Source organism: Thermobia domestica, chromosome 2 (genome assembly GCF_964235325.1).
Source record: "Thermobia domestica chromosome 2, izTheDome1.hap1.1, whole genome shotgun sequence".
Taxonomy (NCBI): domain Eukaryota; kingdom Metazoa; phylum Arthropoda; class Insecta; order Zygentoma; family Lepismatidae; genus Thermobia; species Thermobia domestica.
The window spans coordinates 178606529-178628834 of NC_137455.1; the positions used below are offsets into that span (position 1 = coordinate 178606529).

General features: G+C 36.7%; 1 protein-coding gene across 2 annotated transcripts in view; it reads right to left on the minus strand.

The window, feature by feature from the left end:
- tgo (Aryl hydrocarbon receptor nuclear translocator homolog tgo) overlaps positions 1-21859 on the minus strand; it is a 538844-nt gene extending 516985 nt beyond the window's left edge. For both annotated transcript variants that reach the window (XM_081748036.1, XM_081748031.1), the window contains exon 1: positions 21651-21859. In XM_081748036.1, the coding sequence (XP_081604162.1) occupies positions 21651-21681 (31 nt within the window). In that variant the 5' untranslated portion in view covers positions 21682-21859. The remainder of the gene's footprint in view (positions 1-21650) is intronic.
- Between the last annotated feature and the right edge of the window lie 447 nt (positions 21860-22306).

The following is a 22306-nucleotide window of genomic DNA, read 5'->3' on the forward strand; positions in this document are numbered from 1 at the left end:
CGAACCACAAGAGTTCCCGACGGGAATCGAACCCGGGTCTTCCTCAGTCACGAGGGACTTTTATGTGCAGTAGTGGCTGCTCTTGATAGAAGTCACATCGATATATATATATATATATATATATATATATATATATATATATATATATATATATATATATATATATCGGGTGTTGCAAAATAAGTGTTACAACTCTTGGGAGGTGGCTCCTGCCACTGAGACAAGAAAAAAAGTTCTCTTGAACTTTCGGCTATCAGACATAGTTTCAGATCTACAGGGTGCCGAAAGCGTGGCAAAAATGACTTTCGGACGCCAATAGTTCGGAAACTATCCAACATAAAGAGGGCGGGTAAAAAATTCACTGAAGAAGTCAGACCTGCTCTATTGAATTTTGCATGTTTCACAATTCTACCATGCACGCGCAAGGGATTCCCCAAAGGAACGTAGGGAGTCCCGGATAATCTGCCAAGTGAAACTTGGTATAAATTGATATGAATTGATAGGCTTTCTACCAGGTAACAATAATTCGTTAGTATTAAGTCGATATCTGGAACAAATACAAAATGGCGGACACCTTCATGCCCGTTGTGTGTGGTTGCATAATCGCCAAAAATGTCCTGAAATGCACTCGTACTCAGTAAACATGAGTTCAAATCGTCGGAAATGTAAGGATTAGCGTCAAGAACATGAAAGCCATTGCCAATTCATCAATAATATTCCCTCAAACCGATGCAATATGCTGTGCACGGTTGCAAACCAATAAGGATGCAACAACTGAGGCCAAGTTAAAATTGTACAATTGGACTCACTAAGAAACTGGGTAAACTAAATGAATGTCACTAGTGGGATCGCATGATCAATATTGAAATGTGGCAAATGTGTGTGTTGATATCAACATGTAGCTAATGAACAAATGTCAACATGTCGCACTACTGCTGGGACACCGTCTCACGTGCGAAAACTAGGAAAATAACATTATACATTCTGCTATTACATCTGGTGCACCTTTTGGTAGAACGTAACTAGAACACGATTGTATCAATGTCCCTCTTTGTTCCGGACATTGTCCCACAGTCGACACATATGAAAAGAAATCTCTTAATGCATGGTTCAAATTCTGAAAGAGCGTGAAAATAACAAACTTGTATCATATCCTACGTCTTCTGGGACATATGACGTACTCGAAATATAGGAAAATACCTCCAGAAATTTTATCTTACACACGTGCACATGCCAAGACAAAGACGAAAATGAACCGATTTGGCACATTTAACACTACAGCTGGAACACCATACATATGGAAAATAAAACGACATGAGAAATAGGAAGAAACGTCTTAAAGCTCTGATTGTTTACAACTGTGCGGTAGGAGTAACAAAATGAAACACGCAAGCATGTCGGGAGGCTGTAGAAGAGCGCTTGCCAAACAAAATGGGTACTCCAAAAAGAAATGAATATAGAGAAAGTGAGGCCCCTTCGAACCTCAGGGCTACAGCGCTCGCTTTTGCTCGCGTGGTCGCAGTTTCCAATCCTACTGGCAGCACACGGCCTCAGATTCAAGACCCGAGTAGTTATTTTCCTATTTTTCGCACGTGGAAAGATGTCCCAGCAGTAGTGGGACATGTTGACATTTGTCCATTAGCTACATGTTGATATCAACACACACATTTGCCACATTTCAATATCGATCATGCGATCCCACTAGTCACATTCATTTAGTTTACCCAGTTTCTTACTGAGTCCAATTGTACAATTTTAACTTGGCTTCAGTTGTTGCATCCTTATTGGTATGCAACCGTGCACATCATATTGCATCGGTTTGAGGGAATATTACTGGTGAATTGGCAATGGTTTTCATGTTCTTGACCTTAATCCTTACATTTCCGACGATTTGAACTCACGTTTACTGAGTATGAGTGCATTTCTGGGCATTTTTCGTTAAGTGTTTCAACACATGTGAATCACCCTGCTTCATCTGTTATGCTCTACCGACACTCCAGATGTCTTTCTAGAGCATTTGAGTACAAATTCGCTACACTTAATACTCAGAACGTCACTGTTGGCCGGAATCCGTTCCTGGCGATTATGCAACCACACACAACGGGCATGAAGGTGTCCGCCATTTTGCATTTGTTCCAGATATCGATTTAATACTAACGAAATATTGTTACCTGGTAGAAAGCCTATCAATTCATATCAATTTATACCAATTTTCACTTGGCAGATTATCCGGGACTCCCTACGTTCCTTTGGGGAATCCCTTGCGCGTGCATGGTAGAATTGTGAAACATGCAAAATTCAATAGAGCAGGTCTGACTTCTTCAGTGAATTTTTTACCCGCCCTCTTTATGTTGGATAGTTTCCGAACTATTGGCGTCCGAAAGTCATTTTCCCACGCTTTCGGCACCTTGTAGATCTGAAACTATGTCCGATAGCCGAAAGTTCAAGAGAACTTTTTTTCTTGTCTCAGTGGCAGGAGTCACCTCCCAAGAGTTGTAACACTTATTTTGCAACACCCGATATATATATATATATATATATATATATATATATATATATATATATATATATATATATATATATATATATATATATAGGGTGGAGCAGTTTTTTATATGCTCTTGTTAATTTTATTTAAAAACCTGAAATTTCGTACCATGAAAATATCGACAGATGGACATTCTTCGACATACCCCGTGATATCACCAGAAATGTTGCGTCTCGCTATCCCAACATAAGATATATATATATATAAGGTGAACGCACCGGATTTCGAAAGGTTGAGGACTTTTTTTTTTTAATCAATCGCTTATTGTCGCCATAATAGCGGTGTTGGCCTCTTTTTTTCCTTGAACTGTACAGTCCCTACTAATGCTAAAAGCCACTTCAAGGCTCAAATGTTAATGTTAATTTTTTTTTTTTTTATGAAAATGGAACTCACCAATGGTACCCGAATTCGATCCACTGTACCTGGTTTCGACAGTTGCGGTGCCTGAATTCGACACCTTCAATTATATCCATGTAAAACATTAAGTAGGCATTATTAGTAATAGTAATCACTTCCCCAGAGGATGCGAAGGATTCCCTCATAACGTCCGCGGCATGCTTCGCATCCTTTGGGGAATCCCTTGCGCTCGCCTTGTACACATCTAATCTTAGTATCTTTGGATAGTCCCTGTTGAGAGTCTGTGTGGGCCGCCTAAGGCTTCTTTCACATTATCCGGCGATTTGCCGTGGATGAAAAATATGCAAGCAGGGTTGCTGTGCAACTGAAGAAACAAAACCTTTGTGTCTCTTGTCATGTTGTGGTAGTTGCAATGGACAGATGCGAAAAGTGCCTTCTACTCGCTTTGTTAAGACAGACAAAAAAAAAAAAAAAAAAAAAAAAAAAAAAAAAAAACAGACACATATGGGTTCACCATTTTTTAAATTTAATTCAATTTAATTTAATTTAATTTTTTTGAGAAGTGGTATCTTGAACGAGATTTTTCTATACTGTTTTCACAATTGATAAAGTTGAGCAAAATAGCGGCCAGGTTCTGGATATTTAAAATACGATCCCGGTATTCACCTGCTGTGACTGGGAAAATCAGGATGAAGTCCTTTCAGGATAGTCGGTGGTTGAAATCTATCCCAGAATCCAGTGGCGGATCTAGAAGGTAAAAACTGGGAGGCTGCCAGACCCCAGACTATGAGAAGTATAACATGAGTTTATTATAAAGTTTTAAAAATATATAAATAATAGCTTAAATTATTTTCGTCGCTCTGAAATCTAGGGTGCCTAGGCACCCCCGGCCCCGGGCTAGATACGCCTCTGCCAGAATCCCAAATCAACACAACCACTGAGCCCAAGGCTAATCTGTGGGCATTATTTATGATGATGATGATTATTATTATTATTATAGTATTTCGGGTTTATTCTTTTGTTTTAAGCGTTCCGACTATTGACTCAAGTCTCTTTAAAGCACTACTCTACTCCCTGTATTCAAAGGACTATTCAAGAAATTACAACCATAGAAGTGTTAAAGATAATTATAAAATATATAAAAGTACGTTATATTTATCAAATATCACATCATGAATTCTTTCCTGCTTTGCGAAAATACATAAAGGTATTATTACTAAATATATAATATTGCTGAAATATTTGATAGTGTATATTTTAATTTTGGGGCACCACAAATTTATAGAATTACAAGCTCATTTGCCCAGTACTACCCGGACATTTATTTCTCCCAATCTTCTATTGCATAGAAAAAAATAATTTATATTGATTTGGACTCTTTAATCAACGACCTATGGATTCAACACTTCGGTACTATCGGTCGTTTTATATTATTTTTACATGTGATCTTTTCCCGTATATTGTATGTAACAAGTTTGGTTAAAATTACTCCAGGTGTACTGGGCTAGAACATAATCACACACACACACACACACACAGAGAGAGAGAGAGAGAGAGATTATATATATATATATATATATATATATATATATATATATATATATATATATATATATATATATATATATATATATATATGTGTGTGTGTGTGTGTGTGTGTAGGTGTGTTTGTGTGTGTGTATAAAACACACGCATCCATATTATCGCAGCCACTCTCTACTCTTTCCTGGCAACACTTGCTTCCTCCCCCAACACCCATCCGGTAGTTTGCCGCGTATATGTGAAGAGCTTCATTGCATGCAATGTCCCGCTTGGCTATACACGGTGATCTGCCGCGCCGGATTCTAGCAGGGAGATCCGGCTGTTTTTGCTCGCCGGATAAATGTCCGGTGACCGCCGCACAAATGTGAAAAGTTCCATTGCTTGCAATTTCTTTCTACCTTGTCCGGCAATTCGCCGGAAACGGATCCGGCAAATCGCCGTATAATGTGAAAGGGCGGTGTTACCACCCTTCTATCCCTTGTCGTTTTGCCAGAATTAGTCTTCAAAGTTCATTTTCTCATCCTTTTGGACGTCCGTAACTCGGTTAGGAGGCCGAGATGGACATTGTGTTACATAGACATTTTTACTTGTTTTCATCTGTAGAATCACCTCCCAAGCGTTGTAAACAACCTTTCTTTACACCCTGTATATTTTTACAAGACCACGAAATGAGCATTTTCACGAAAGAAGCCATAAATTTACGTAAGTAATAAACATGTCACTTTTACCATGGTAGAGCAATGCAGTAATTTACTATATAATTAGTTCGTTCTTGTATAATGCTTTCAAAAGGCAACATTCATTCCTAATTCGATTAACAATGGTTGTTTATGCTGTTCATAGTGAAAAATTGTTTTGACTTTTTTTTTTTTTTTTTTGAGAAATTCATCGAATTATCGATGCCATGTGTGGTAAAAGAGAGTTCCGTGAGGATTTTTTTTTTAAATTTTTGTGCGGTGAAATCACCCAATGTTTTCGGATAATGTTCCCATTAGAGTGTCGAAAATTTTAATCAACCGAAAACCACTAGTAATTGAAGTTAACGCAATTCATTTGCTGATTGCACAATATAATGTCATTGTTATCAGAACATTTATTTACTATAGTGTGTTTTCTTCGTTGGGGTCTTACGTAGAGTAATTTGATAATGATCTTGGTTTCCACTCAAGCGAACCCACTTTCAATTTTTAGAGGGTAAAATCGGTCTAAAATGTGGGTCATTCCATGTCAAGTGGACCAGTTTTGAAAAAAGTTCCCACTCCACATCTCCGATTTGTTTCAAATTTTGCACAAATGTTACCTGACACCAACAATGAAGAATGGTCAAATTTAAGTTGAAGATCTGTATTGGCGGTAGTAGGGCGTTTTCAAAATGGCTCCTGTCTCAGCAACAACGAGTAGCAAACGTCTTCTCCCATTTTCAAGTGCCTGTCATTTTGAACTGAAAACTCTGATAAACTTCAAAATTTAGTCTTTAGCGCATATGGTTTAAGGGATATGTGGCCTTAGAAATGGGGAAAAAATGAAAGTATGTGAAAAATGGATCTTTTTGGTACCCAAAAATGGCCATGTTGCCAACCTTGCACCAACTTGTGACCATAACCAATGCAAAGAGAATGTCTTGATATAGTTAGGAATGAATTTTGGTGTTGGTGCCTTGTTTGGTTTTTGGATGGTTGTAAGTTATATTCTAGGTCAATTTACAAAATCACCACAGACTTAATTTCTATAGTATATCTATGCAAGTAGTAATTTTATTAAACATTTTGCTCTTTGTTATCAAGTTACATTAAGAATTTTTTCTTACAGATAGTACGGCCACATCAAGAGATATCGGTCTACTAGATTGTACTATATAGGCATAAATGAAGGCTCTGCATGCCACATTAAAAGTTTTCTAAAAGTTGTGGGTTTAAAATGTGTGCAGACTTTACAGAAGAACAGACATGATTATTACTTATGCGAACAGGGTATGAAATACTACCAGATGATGCATTTATATGTCTTCGCCATGAACAACTGTTACTGGTTAAATTCGAAGACCTGCAACTCCACTGTTGCAACCCGTTCGATTACCATAAATCAACACTACCAAAAAAAGCACGCCTTCAAAGACGGTACAAACTGTCCATGAATTGCAGTATGAAACTCTTCCTCACTCGCCGTATTTTCCTGGTCTCTCTCTCATTAACTACCATCTCTTCTAGCACCTAGATTAATTCTTAGCAGGGAAGAACTTCCCCTTATGATTGTGCGGTTCAACGTGGGTTGAGGACTATTTTGCATCGCACACCTCAAGACTCCTTTCGTCCAATGGAATCCCATCGTTGACTGAGTGATGACAAAAGTGTGTGATTGCAGCCGAAGACTACTTTGACTAATCAGGTATTGTGATTTCCATTTTTATCGTCCTCTCCCATTTTTAAAACTAACTAACGATAGTCGAACAATTCAACAGTACCAATCCAACACTAAATTTCAATTACCCGCTCGCTCCCTTTCATATCTGTGTTCCAAACTGAATATACATAAAACTTCCTAGATCAAAGGTTAATCATCTGCAAAGTGATAAAACTTTTTTTTACATATTGACGCTGAATTTTATTCGCAGCGACCACCTCCCCACCCTACCACGTACCATCATCATCTTGTGTACCAACTTTGAGTCAGAGGAATCCCACTTGGCTGTTTATAAATGTGATTGGTGTATTTTAGACAGAAGGGGTCAACTCCAGTAGATAGGGAAAAAGAGAGTGTTAAAAGCATTGAGGTATATGGTGTGCATATAAGTTTCAGTCACGAAGATAAAAGATCGTGACGTAGAGTGGGAAATACAGAAAGAAAGGACTAACACAACGAGACATGAATGGGCAAGCTGGAAATGGGAAATAAAAATATAAAGCACTGGAATAATATGGTTCCTGGAAACCAAATAAACTAGGTTATTAGATTTCTATCATAGGGATGAATTAAAAATCGAGAATGGGCGTTCAAGAAAAGAATTTCTCATAAGAATATGACACAGCTGGGATCGAAAGACAAAGATCGGGGATATACCATATAATTACTGATTGAGAGAACAAGCACTCAGGTCGTGAAAGTGATTCCTAGGCGGAAATAATGATAACAACAACTTAGTCTGATCGAATTTTGAGAAACAAAAACAAGTTAAATGATACAAGAAAGGCTCCCTTTATGTATAATAATAATAAAAGTATGGAAACTTCAGGATCAAGCAATAAGAAACAAGTTAACAACAAGGCTAAGTTCTCAATTGGCAAATCATGAATCAAATCCGTAGCGGAGTAACGAAATACATTTTAAGGGAAAAACAGATTCAAGTTACTGAAGACATGGAAGAAATTCATGGAAAACCAACTGATCGAATGCTATACTGCCTCTACTAACTGTAAGTGATGAGAAACGTTTGAAATATACGTACTAAAAGATTCGAAAAGGAAGAAAACTTGCCAATCGCTAAGGAACAAAATAAGGAAAAATGTATCAAGTACCGTGAATAATAGCAATTTTTCCTAGAATTTTATAACAAAGTATTCAAGACTAAAGCGAACAGAACACGTGTAAGGAGTAACATGGTTTTACGAAAGGAAAGCAAATATCATATTTGCACTACTAATAAGGCAGAAAAGAGGTTTGAATGAGTATGGCAACCAGTAATCAAAGCACTCATAGATCTAAAGATACATGACAACGAATCTCAGAAGCACATATGGGAAGAGTTCCAGCAGACAGAAATAGAAGATACAATGAAGTGAATCAAAACAACTCTATGAACACTACCAATGAAGTAGTGTGGTTTGAAGTATACAGCGTGCTGTCTCTTATATCATTTGACATCGTTATCAAAGATACAGTTAGAAAAGTAAAAGAAGAGAGCGATAGAAACATGCTTGTGTTCAAGACGATATAATGGTTTATGAGGAAACCGACGCAGCAGCACAGCGCGCTTAAATAATAATTTCAAGAAACAAACAATAACAAGGAAGATAAATAAAACTGCGAGGGAAGCCACTGAGCATACCAGAAAGTTCGAAATACCTGGGTTAAGAAATGACCACGGACAGCCAAATGTGAGAAAAAAGTACTAGGAAATTACACCAAAGAGGAAGATTTTACCAAAGCGTTAAACAATTGATCCGGAGCTGAAACATACCTAGGATAGTTACATAGTCACATAGGGTATCTCATAAGTCTGAAAACATAGGAATGGTTCAATCATTTCCTAACCTACAGCAGTGTATTGTTGAAGTGTGTTCACAAATTACATTAGAAACCACATGACGGTGTTCTCCAGGAGCGAGTGATTAGGTCCGCCAACGGAAACAACAGATGGGCGAACATTTGAGCACAATGTGTAGACTCAAACTGTGCCCTTATGTTTCCAGACATATGGGACATATAAAACTTATTTCATACTCATACCAACCTACACTGCGAGAACGTGAGTAACGATTAGAAAAGATTGAAGCAGAATCCAAGCAATTGATCTGAAATGCCTACGAAATACTCTCAGAAGAGGAAGAAGAGATCCGATACGAAATTAATTCATCAGGAATGCCCTACTTTTAGGTATCAATAGGAATGTAGTTCAAAAAGAGTAGAAAAATCTAAGCTGCGTTGGTATGAGTACACCTAAAGAAGAATAAATGATTATTGAACGAAAGGGATCCACAAAGAAAACGGAGGAACGGGTAATGATAACGATGTACGCATATAAGAATAATCTACACCCTTTAAACTCAATTTACTTTCTTGAATATTACAGGAAATAACATTAAAATGGCGATAATAATAAACCATGGCTTTTCACATTAGGGTCTGTTAACACCCTGAGGACGAACCGCTAAAACCTCTTGAATGGTATATCAAATATATCAATAAAGATCGTAATATAATTGGATGGCTTTTCAGTTTAGCGTCTCTTTCAGCAGTGAAGCTATAAGAAACGTGGACTAACAGCTTAACATAAGATTCGAACCACATGGGCTCCTGCCGGGAAATGAATCCGGGTTTTCCGCGCCTAGGGATGTAATATAACATGGTACTATAACGATATGCCAAATCTTCACATCTGAGATATTTTCCTCACATTGGGGTCTTGGAACTGAAAACTTACGTGTCTTATCTGAAGGGTGAAGTGGGAGAATGCCTCGTCCGGTTAAACGTAAACAAAATTATGTATGTCTCATATAATGTTTGATTCTGGTATTTAAAAAAAAAAATCTGCAACATTTACAAGAACGCATTTCCAATTAGAAGTGTCCTTCTCTAAGTCCTTAATGGGACTATTAACTTTGAGGCTTTCCATTCTATGTACTTGAAACTCAAGTAGGTGTCCCTGTTCAAATTCTAATCATATTTTTTTACTTTGCCCGCCACATGAAAAGTAGCATCATCTGAAAACTCAAATAAATTATGAATGTTCACGGAAGTAGTAACGGAGATGAAATTGCATCTGAAGTAGAAAAATAAATAAAAGAAAGACATGGATATAGATACAAAAACCACGAACGGCGAGTAATGCGTTAAATATCTGGAAGTTATTTTAGAAGTATTTTCAGTTTGGGATTTTGTGTCTTGCGCCGTTAAACAACACACAGGTTATGAAGGAAGCCGATACTAACGTGGACTCCGAATCATGACCGCGGCTTGAATCAGGTGCAGAGACTATTACGCAAGATCCCGATGGCAGAACTTTCTTTGTCTTTCTGCGATGAGCTTTTGTTGTCAAAAAAATTCTGCAGGAATTCTGCAGAAGAAACACTTGTGATTGTTAAAAATACGCTTTACGCGACGTAGAAAAAATTTCAAAATATATTTATGCGCGTCGTCTGGGCATTTAGACATCTACACATAGCAGGCATGTTTTTATACTTTTCTGTTGACTATTTATTTTTTTCCTCTGGCAATTTTTCTGCACAGGCGCGGCAAATTTTCTGCGATCACATCGCAGATCGCGGCATGTTCTGCTATAGGGCGCAAGATCAATCCTCACAGTACAATCCGCTCCCTACTACACTAATTCGCCTTTAAGAGAGCTGCATTTCAGAGGTTTGTTAATGAATGTACCTAAATTATGAATGAGGCACAGAAAAGTACAAAAATGGTCTCAATGGATACTGCTTGTTGAGAGAAGCATAACAAATACAAGAGATTCTTCGGAAGAGTGCAAACTTTCAAACAAGTAATAAAAAGAAAGAAAAAGGATTGAAATGGAAAAAAGAACAATAACAGCTTCTTTTAAATACAAAATACTTACGAGGCCTTAAAGTAAAACACTAATCAGAAATTATAAAAGATGAAATCTTGCCAAAGTGAAGTTCATATGGACTGCAGAGCATGCTTATACAAGCTAACATGAATGAAAAATAAGAAACAGCAACTAACCGAATTGATATTCATGACAACCGGTGCGAGCATCAACAATCACCGACAGCAATACGCAGCACGCAATGTTTCGCTATAACCATATCGCTACTTGTCATGCACTCATGACTTTAATACAATGAGGGAAACATACTAAATACTAGAAGTTTTATGATCGCGTACCGTACAACTTAAGCCACTACCGTTTCAAAGTTTGGTCCAGCTCACCAGCACTTTCTTATGAAAGAGAAACATTTTTTTTTTTTTTTTTTACAATTAACTCTTTTAAGATCTAGCACCTATTTTTAGGCACTAAGTAGTATCTTCATTATTCGATTAAAAAAGAACCAATAAAGAATAAAGCCTTATACTTCGGGTGTTTTTTCCAAGTCTAGAGGCTTTACAGAACATGTGGTTTCACTCCTTTCTGCGTCGAGACATAGGAAGTGATGGCCTCATAGCTTTATATATATATATATACAGTGGCGGATCCAGGATATGATCAAGGGAGGGGCTAAACCATAATTTGCCGTTTTATCCAGTGTAAAGCAGAATTGAAGTTCATTTTATCCAGTGTAAACCTGAGCGTCAGGGGGGGCCTATAGCCCCTTAGCCTCCCCTTGGATCCGCCCTTGTATATATATATTCCCGTATGTCACTGCTAAGGATATTTATAGTTTTTTTATGTGATTTTTTGGAGAGGGGCTACAGCCCCATATCAGGTAGTGGCACATGCAAGGAGCATTGGAATATAAATTATGTGGCATTTGTGATTAATCTAACGCTCACTGGCATTTCCACAACGAAATTTGGAATTTTTATAAAAATCCACCATTTTATGCTACGCCCCTGTGCATGCGTTACCAAAATAATATTCCAGATTTCAAAACCTTAACAACAACACAATCTTAACCCAAAACGGGACTGTCCCGTTTTTTACGGGACGTATGGCAGGCTTAAGCGTAAAATAAATAGTTTTATTGTTGAAGTATTCATTTCCGATCCTTCTGCGTTTAATTTCCCGAGCACTTCTTTCACGGCGTGTACATCAAAACTTTCACTAGTACGGAAATTTGAACTCAGCCTCTGGAACCCCGAGCATTAAGCTTCTTAAATTTGACAAGAATTTTTACGCTATTGCTGGTGTTGATTCTACAGAATAATTATTTGAAGAGTAGCAATAAATGACTGAACTAAACTGTTATTGTTGGAGAACCAAATTTTAGTTGAAGAAACTTGTGTTTTACGATCAAAGGTAAGAAATAATACTAATAGTTTTACTAATGTATTTACATATGTACTATTAGTACCGGCACCTATGACCTTAAACCCATCAAACGTATGAGTGATAACGTCCCTCGGTGTCGACGAGCACACTATTCACGGAAAATATTTTCTTAAGTACAAAATTGCTTATTTTACTTCAAATAGGCTATCAGCAAAATCCATACATTAATTTGTTCCATAACTATCTCAAGCTAAGGTAAGGTATTTTTTTTTTTTTTTTTAATTCATTCAGTGCATTCAGAACTTTACAAAGGTCGTATGTTGAATGTTGTTGTCTACCTTAACGTGAAAGCCTCTAATTCGCCCAGGGAAAGTCCAAAATCTGATGAAAATCACTTACAATGTAACCACCTTAGTTGTACCAATAATATACTAACAAATAGGTCAAAAACCCCAAAAAACAGGTGGGTTTTAAAGTGGATCTTTTCAGGTGGGTCCAACCCGAAAAAAAAACATCGGTTTTTTTCGGGCTGGGCCCACTTGGGCAAACCTTGTATTGCTTATACGTAATATTTATTAACACCGACGAAAATTACGAACTTAAAGCACCAAAACATGTAGTGGAAACTATCATATAATTTATTAAGATAGACCTAATGACAAGTGTGGGTTGTACGTTTATATAAACTATTATATATATATATATATATATATATATATATATATATATATATATATATATATATATATGTATTAATATAGGAAAACATACACACCTTCTCTTAAGCCAAGTGACACTCATGCCCCTTTCAAGATTTTAATCCCTTCTCACATGAATTATTTCCAAATAAATAGTATAATCCAACGTAAAAATTACAGTCTCGGGGAGGGAGGAAATAAACAATGTACTGTTCTTTCCGAGAATATTAAGAATTACTCTTGGAACTACCTGCTGTTTTCATTAAAGAACGCATTTCTTTTAATCAAGAGTACTAAATATTTTTCAGACTTAGCAATCATTATCTATTTCTGTTATGCATATACACGAGGAACGCCCAGTAAATATCAAGATAACACGAAAGTTACGTAGTTAGTTTAGTAATTATTTTGAAGTGAACGGTACACATCATCTAACTCCCAGTGACATTCTCACGCTGTATTATTCAAAATACGTCGTATCGTTTTTCGGATACGATATTAACTCACTTTTTATTTTACCCTTTCTTTGTTCTCAATTTATAACCGCAAAAAAATCGTTATGTAACGATTTCCCATATTTATACAGAGCATAGTTTAGAAACCTACACGCGTAAGTAACTTTGCAACTCAGTGATAATCCTGTTCTCAAGAACTGTGATCCTAGCAGTGGTAACCGAAGACATTTCCATTCCTTCATGACCGAACTAGACCGAGAAGGATTGAACTAGATCGAGCAAAATTTCGACGATTAATAGTGGTTACGATTTACTTAATGTTCCTCGTCACTTCTATTCTCCAATATTTCGAATGAGACTCCCTGTAACTCTTCTTGAGAGCTACACAAATTCTTAATACGATCTTTTTACGGTCGATAGTAAGCCCTTTTTCATAATACGATCTTCACATTGTTTTTGTGCCTCTGTATTAGTTCTTTATGAATACTACGTAAAATCTTATCGATATGTATAGTCGCCTACCTTTCCCAACAGTAATATGTTTCTCCTGATATTGCTACAGAACAATATATGTATGTAGCTTTGTTAGTGGTTATAATGTAGTTTATAAGCGAGAATATGGGGAAGAGAGAATCCTCGTAAGATAACATCTTTCTTATTCGTTATTACTGCTATAAGGGCCACCAAAATGTGGATGTTTGTGATTCTGTAGTTGCAACATTGCACTGTATAGTTTGCAACACTGAATAATAAATAATAATATGAATTTTTATCACATGAATATATCCTTTGTCTGAATTCTAAATATCAAATGCAAAGGGTTGAATGTATTTTGCAAGATAGGAATGTTTTTCCTTCTAAGAAAAAATGTCACTCTAACTTATAATAATAATAAAATCTTTTTTAACTAGTTTCACAAAGGAAAATCTAATTAAAACACGATCGGCATAAGTTGACTTCTCCCTGGTTGCTCCCTACCTTTACTAGTTCCTAATTTTCCGACTGGATTTCAGAAGCTTGAACCTACGCAGGCAGCTTAGGCCGGATCAACCACTAAGCTTTTCTTCGATGGAACAAAAAAAATTGTAATCACTGGGGGGAAAGATCTGAACTGCAATGGGGATGCTCCATAATCTCCCACTTCCCAAAGTGAAGTTCAGCAATTGTTTTGTTGTCACGTATGGTTTTGCGTTCATGCAGGAAACCCACATTCTTAACATCCCTAATACCCTGACGTCTTTTTCCTAATGGCTGCTCGCAGATGGAAGAACGTGCGACACTACCGTTTTGCATTGAAGGTTTCACTCTCAGACAGAAATCCAGGAATGATTCCCGACTGTCTCAAAACACTCTGAGCATCAGTTTGCCAGTCGATAGTGATGTTCAGAATTTCTTCATTACTGCAAAACGAGATGTTTCCATATTATGTCCTACTGCTTTGACTCGAGAGTGTGATAACAGTATCTCCGTTTCGTTGCCAGTGACATGACCATTCGCTTGCTCTTGTTGACATCATTACGAAGCTTAGGAACCCACCCAATGACACACCTTGCGGGATCCAACCAATCGTTGACAATGTCATTCAAAGGAACACATCGATCCGCTTTCACCATATCGTAAAGACGCATAATGTTGTTCGGTCTCAGCGAGGAATGAGGCCGCTCACTGTCCTGGACATTTTCAAACTACTCGCACCACCACTGCACACTTCACACTACCAAACACTTGTCCCCATACACCGGTTAAATTTTTCTGTGAATATCTGTGCTTGTGTGTCCCTTGCACCATAAAAAACGAATAACACCTCGCTCCTGACTTGTGAGCACTCCGGCCACTTTTGGCAACTGATAAAGTGCCGTCAGGTGAAAGAAATCGGAAGTTACACTGGGGCTGTTCTAAGAAAAGCCTACCGCATTGATCTTGATTTTGTATTAAAATGTATTATATGCTCGAAAAAAAAAAAAAAAAAAAAAAAGTTGCAAGGACTTTTCTACTTTCCCTCGTATTTTGCACCTTTACACCCTGAGCCAAACACAGTATACCAGTAAACACAAACTTCCACGGCTGAGGACCAAAATTATGTTCAGAAACGGTAAAAGCAATTAAGTTGTTTTCGCTTGATAATATAATAATACAAATGTATGTTGTCCATCTTTAATTCCATTTAAAAATAGCTAACTTACAGAAAATAGTGTATTTTGAAGCAATAACAATTAGAGATCAAAACACACTCATTTATAATACCATAAGTATTTATTATCTGTGATATTTCTTTTTAGCATCTAGTCCTGTAATCTTCTGCTTTGCATATGCCTTCCAACACCACATAAGTGTAAATCCTTGTATGTACAATTTTGTCAATTAAACACAGTTGCCAATTAATATATAAATTCAACCCTAATACTATACTGTACGGTATATCTTAAAAATATATATAATAAAGCATTTACAGTTTTAATTTTATTTTTATTGATATAGTCCCAGTCTTTCTCAAGATTTCCTTTTTCGGTGCTCAAAAATGAGTTGTTTGTGCTAATTTAACAAGCTTCAAATACGCTTCTTTCAATGTTATCGGTGGACTGATGTTAACACTTCAACCTTTTGTACTCAAAGTTTTTTCTTAAGTTTGAGGATGTTTTGATAGGCCTGAAACAGCTTTCTTATTATTGCGCAACCCTAGAACATAAATATATGAAGACCAGCATTGAGGATAGTCTTAAGCCTTAGCCTCGAAGATTTAGATTTTGATTTTCAGTTTGGCGTCTCTTCCAGCAGCGACGTTATACGAGACGTGGACCTAGAGCTTAACGTGGAATCCGAACCACATGAGCTCCCGCCGGGAATCGGAAAGCCCGAAGAAGAGTTCAGATTAGTTATATTAACACGATTTCTTATATCACTTGTAATGGTTTTACAGTAGTAACCTTCAATATGTAAACATCTATTACTTTGCGCACATGTACAAAATTAATATCAGGTTCGGTTCAGCAGACGGAAGCCAAAATAATCTAAGCAACTCTACCCTACTATGTGACTCCCATCAGCGGAACCAACGCCTTAATAACTTACATACTGGTACCACTCTTATGTCTACTCACTCATTTTAATAATGAATTTACCGTATAGACAGCTCGTAAAATTGAACTCATACTTTTCGTGGCGACGGTGCAACCTGAAGAATACACACAAGAATACATATGCTTTCTCTAACACTACAATATTTTCATGTAGTCCGCACGTAGATGCTCAGTACAGAACTAAGTAGCACTAAAATATGGTTAACTGCCGCACATGGCGGCCCCGAAATACAAAATTTACGGAGAAATGAGGAATCAGATGAAATGTCGGCACGAGAACAACAAAGGGGGCCGCGGTGGCTCAGTGGTAGAGCGTTCACCTCTGGTAAATAGGATCCTGGGTTCAATCCTAGCTCCCGCCATGTGAACTTTGTGGTGGACAAACACCGTGTGCGTGGGTTTCCTTGGGGTTCTCCCGTTTCCTCCCACTTTCTTCATTCCACCATTTCATTCATTTCTCATCACCACCGTCTCCTTTAGCCTAACCAGCACAACTGTGGGATGTAAAACTGAAAGATTTCATTTGATTTCATGAGAACAACAAAAAAGAGGGGGTGGAACGTCATCAATGTACAGTGATTAATCCCACAGAAAAACTAAGCTAAAATCTAGACCATATGAGGTCGTGTATTGATGAGATATTAGGTAAACAGACAACAGAGCGTAATATGGCACTACAGAGTTCCTACTGATCTGGAGAAATCTATTTCCCTGACTCCTGCCTGACTCATGGCAGGTGTCGGATGACGTTGACATGTAAATAAGGAATAAATAACGGTGAATATTCATATATGAGAGTATTTATTCCATAGAGACAAATAATAAATCAATTGCTCATACGTACACTCCACTTACCACCCATAAAAATCTTAGCAATGTTCCATATTGTTGGCTAAGCTGAAAATTGTGTACAATTAGTGTTAGAAAAAATATATTTTATAAAATTTCCCTGATTTTTAGTATTTTTCCTGAATTTCCCTGACCTGTACCATTTTCCCTGAGCTTTCCCTAACTTTCCTGACCAGTAGGAACCCTGCACTATTTCAAACCAACTGTCTTACTAATTAAACTAGGACATGTATGCTGCAGTAATGGAGGGGAAAAAACGGAGTTGAAATTTTGGACGCTATCCAATTTTATGGGGACAGAAATGGGTAAAATCCATGGAAGAAATATACAGAGCAGGACGTTTAGGCGCAAAGCAGTCCATGATGAGTTGCTTCGGTGTGGCTGTTCGTTCTTGATTGGTCACTGAGAACTCTTGTCATACTGACATAGAGATTCCATGTCCTCATTGGAAATAATGCTGTTGTTCTTATGCCGCCCAAACCCTGTCCTATCGTTCCTTTACGTTAGATATATTATAAAGAACAGATATTTGTTTTGAGGGGTCACAGTTTACCTACAGTAAATTTTATTTGGCCTATTCTTCCTATTTCAATTTATAGCTAGTGCGTATAAGTGCCTGTTTTTATGAAATCTGAAATAACTTTCTATTAATACAATAGAGTATCAACTACCCGGCCCAATGGGCAGATCAAATAAAAAAAAAAACAAAAAAAAACAAAAAACAAAAAGCATTTAATAAATACTTACATGGTACTTCCTAAACCATCAATAAAAACACCATTTTTATTCCAAAACTAGCTCTAATTCGTTTCTTCTGACCTCCTGGTAGAGGCCAGTACTTAATAAACACTTCTTATGTTTTGTAGCACGCATTTTAATGATTTATTATAGGAAATTAAATATGTACAGTATTGTACACAATTTAAGACAAGTTTAATAATGTCTGACCAAAAAATCATGTACACAGTGCAATATGAATATACAGCCACATCTTTAAAATAACTAAACATTAACGAAAAACGTACGTCTTTTTACACAAATTGCATGTCTTTATTACATATGTTTTATTTTATTAAAAGAAAATATTCTTTTAAAACTAAGCAGCATAGTACGGAGAGCGGATAGTCAATAGATTGCTACAGTCGCTTCTCATTTCTTTTCAGCTGGTAGAGACAAGTTGTGCATGATGTACAGAAACTTTGTTGTCTTCAAGATGTTATTTTTAGTTTTTGCAAAATTATTTGTGGGTTTTTCGAAATTTCCAGTGCCTACTTTCATATTTTAGTGTCTAAACATCCAGGCTGTAGTTATAAAATAATTACATTATAACATATGTAGGTAAGTAAACCTATTTGAATAAAAGGTTTTGTGCCCAAATGTCATGGACCCGAAATATACTACGTGATTTCACAATAAAATTGTGTAAATAAATAAAATATATCGGCACCTTGCCTCTTACATGTATAATAAGGTAGAAGTACGAAATGGAAAGTGCACTCTTTACCACATAGTACTCTGTAAGGACCGGAAAGACATGAAGTGGAGTGGTATGTGAAGGTAGTGTAAAAGTGTCGAAAAACTCCTCCTGTCTTGACCCTGTTAGACAACACTCGTGCTTTTTAAGTTAATTGGTGTTTTATGCCACATGTGAACATGCTGTATAGTTACACTCAGCCCACATAAAGTCAATCTGCGCCCAGTAATGCAACTCCTTCCTCCTTAAGAAACATTCTTTAAGGCTGCAAGAGTACATTTTCTGCTAAGAGAGTTGTTATATTATGAATATAAATATTCCCTTTTGTGACACTCTAGTGCAGGAAAGGAATACTGTCGTATACGTTTTGTAATTCTTTATATCCCAGAGGAGACATCTGATAGGGGGCACTGCCCCCAAGTCACACTCTAAAACTTTTTACATAATACTAACTCTATAGAGTGTTGTTTATAGTGCTGGTTGGAAACATGAGAATGTAAGGATTTATTGTTTTTGTTATTATTGAAAAGTGTGTAATTTGTAACACCCGACAATTGAAAAGTACTAATTTTGTACAGTAATACGAAATACAAATTAAAGCTAAACTGCCGCAGATGGCGGCCCCGAATAAGACCCACATGAGCATCTTTTCTACGCTGTATTACTACTTATTTGTACCTTCTTTAATGATTACCATTCATATTGAGTATCTTTTACTGTTTCCCCCAATCTTGCATAAGATCTCCAGTGTTACTTACTTCATAAAATATAGCTGAGCGAGCGTAGGGGATTAGAAGCAGGGCTCGTTATTTATCACAAGTTAAAGAAAAACAAGGTATTCGTTTCTGAAGCCATAAAAGAAACTGGGGGAGATTCTAAAAACCATCCTTTATATTTTCGGTAAATGTTTCTCAGAAGGGGTACAGAAGTATGAGAAATACAAAATTTACAGAAGAAATGGAAGATGCAAGTACTCAGACCTAACATAAATTAACCCAATATTAATAGAAATAAGCGGAATTCTATCTTTTTTTTTTTTTTGAAAATTATGGTGAACCCCTAACATAATCTATCGCAGGTCCCCCTTCCCATTGAGTTGTAATAGAGATAGACAACAACGTGCCCTGCGGGGCTCCAATCCGCCTTCAATCGCTAACGCTTGCTCGGCAATACTACGTGAATTAAATTTTAAAACTTTGGTACAGTAAGGATCCAACCTAGCTACTAACCTATATGGGTGAAGGGGGGAGGAACCTGTTCTAGAACATTCCCAAATTAATGTAACCTAATGTGAAGAAAAACTACTGAACTTGCAACATTTTTTCAGGAAAAACAGCTGGGGCCCTTCTATTAAACATTGTCACTTTTCTCTTATTCTCATGCTGACGTTTTGTCTGATTCTGTTCATTTTCCCGTAAATTCTTGTGCTTCGGGACCGTCATCTGCGGAAGTTAACGCCAAATGAATACATATACAGTGGAAACAAACAAAAAAAAAAAAAAAAAAAAAAAAAAAAACGTGACCAACACTTAAGAGTGAACGATCAAAATGAAAGAGGAACTCTAGGTAGTATATGCCAAAATAATAAGTACATAGTAATATATCTTGGAAATAGATTCATGTGGAACTAACTCGGAACCGCCATATGCAGATTAGGCCTTAAATATAGTTGATAAATAAACTAAATGTTCACTTACTCAACCAGCCCTAACACAGTGAACCGAAACGATAACGATCCTGAACATATGAACGGTATGAAAAAGAAAATCTAAGTGAAATGAAATATTTCAGCTTATCGTTCCACGATTATGCCCTTTACGCTAAGGCAGATACAGCTTTAAGTTAAGTGAATGATGATGGAAGAATTGGTGGAATGATAATGTGGAAGGAAACGGAAATACTCCGAGATATCCCACGGAGACAACAAAAAACTTAAGTACTGACAAGGAATGGACTATCTTTTAGAAATCACACGCCCTTAAGCAGGCTATGCCATTGTTTAAAACGTTTGTTGGCAAATTTTTGGTGTTAGGGGTCCAGAATTTTTTAAATTAAAATTTCTCTCTTTCTTTGTACATTTCCTGTATTTTTTGTTGGTTGAGGTTAAGTTATTACATTAGGTGGCTATTGTTTAACTTGGGGGGGGGGAGGCAGGTTTTTAATCGACTTTTATGCGATATTCTATTCACATTTGTCTTAGGTTAATAACATTTAATTCAGAGAGTACTGCCGAGGGAGCTAAGCGAGTCTGTCTTCGATAGTGTTGGCTCCCCATTACTAAATATTTACCGATTAGGTTAGGCAAGGTTACTTTCGGTCAGGTTAGGTTAACTTTGTACTGATCCCCACGTTTGTTTGTTAAATTGACATCTTTGTTAAAGCAACTTCTTTCTCTCAAGTACAAATAATTTTATTCAACCGAAGTACATCCCAGTTCGATCCCCGATGGAACGTTTCGCAATCCACTCTTAAAACGTAATATTGTCCGAATAATTTATCTGTTACTGTTGAATATGACGTAGATAAAAATTTGAAGGATTGGACTACATACAACTACCCTTGAAATTAAATTATTTGAAGAGAATATGGATGGAGGACGCTCGAAATGCTCTTAAATAAAAAGTGAAACATTTATCGAATGACTATTTTTGGGAGTCCACAGTTGTAAGGCACCAACCTTATTAGCAAGTGAAATTTAAGGCTTTGTTACTAGATATTATATACGTTATATCTAGTATTATATACAAGGGATATGTTAGTTACGCCTGTGCAACAAGCATCATTTTTTCAATACTTCAGTAAATGTAAATTGTAAATTAGGAACAAAGTCTAGCTTAGCTTTGTAATTGAATTGTTAAAAATTCAGTATATGCTATCGAACAGAACAGTGAAGTACGCTATATGATTATTGACTGAACCACCACTATAACGAAGACACTTTAATTTTTCGAACCATAATACTGACAACAGACTGAGCAACTGTGTATGTTTATTATCAGCGTATAGTAATTTTCATCCATTCAAAACATTCATACCTGGCACAGATTGCGTCATTGCTGCAGACATCTGTATTCAAATACATGCGTCACTCTTACTTAAAAACAAACAGTCAAATATATGGACTTTTTGCATATATTTTTTTCACTTGCACTAACTCGGCGATACAATCCTGATGCCAATTTCCTCTGTTTACAACACCTCGGCAGCCATATTAACAGGCTTCTCGCACATCACGAGAAAAAGTGAAAAAAAAAAAAAAAAGAGTAAAGGGCGAATGTAAAGTTTACTCTCCTGCCCTCTATTGAGCAGTAATAAAAATACATCACTTCCCGTTCGTGAAGGACTAGCTCGTCACGAAAGAACGTGATTTGCGTGATGTTTATATCTGATGCTGTCGCCCATAGAAATGAATTGACACATTCAACTGTTATCCGATATTCAATCTAAAATAAGGAATTTCATTTATTACTAATAGTTTTAAAAACAATATAGCACAAGCTTTTACCTTTACGTGTCAGATCGTATTGAAAGGTGGCTACTCATTATTTAAATTACTGAAAGTAAACCTTTAACATTTTTGGCAACACTTGCACCACTGAAGAATTATAATCCTCATCCCGGCGAAATTAAAATACCGCTAATTTTACAGTAATTATGTGATATCTTCAAATAGATAAAAGATAATTGAAAT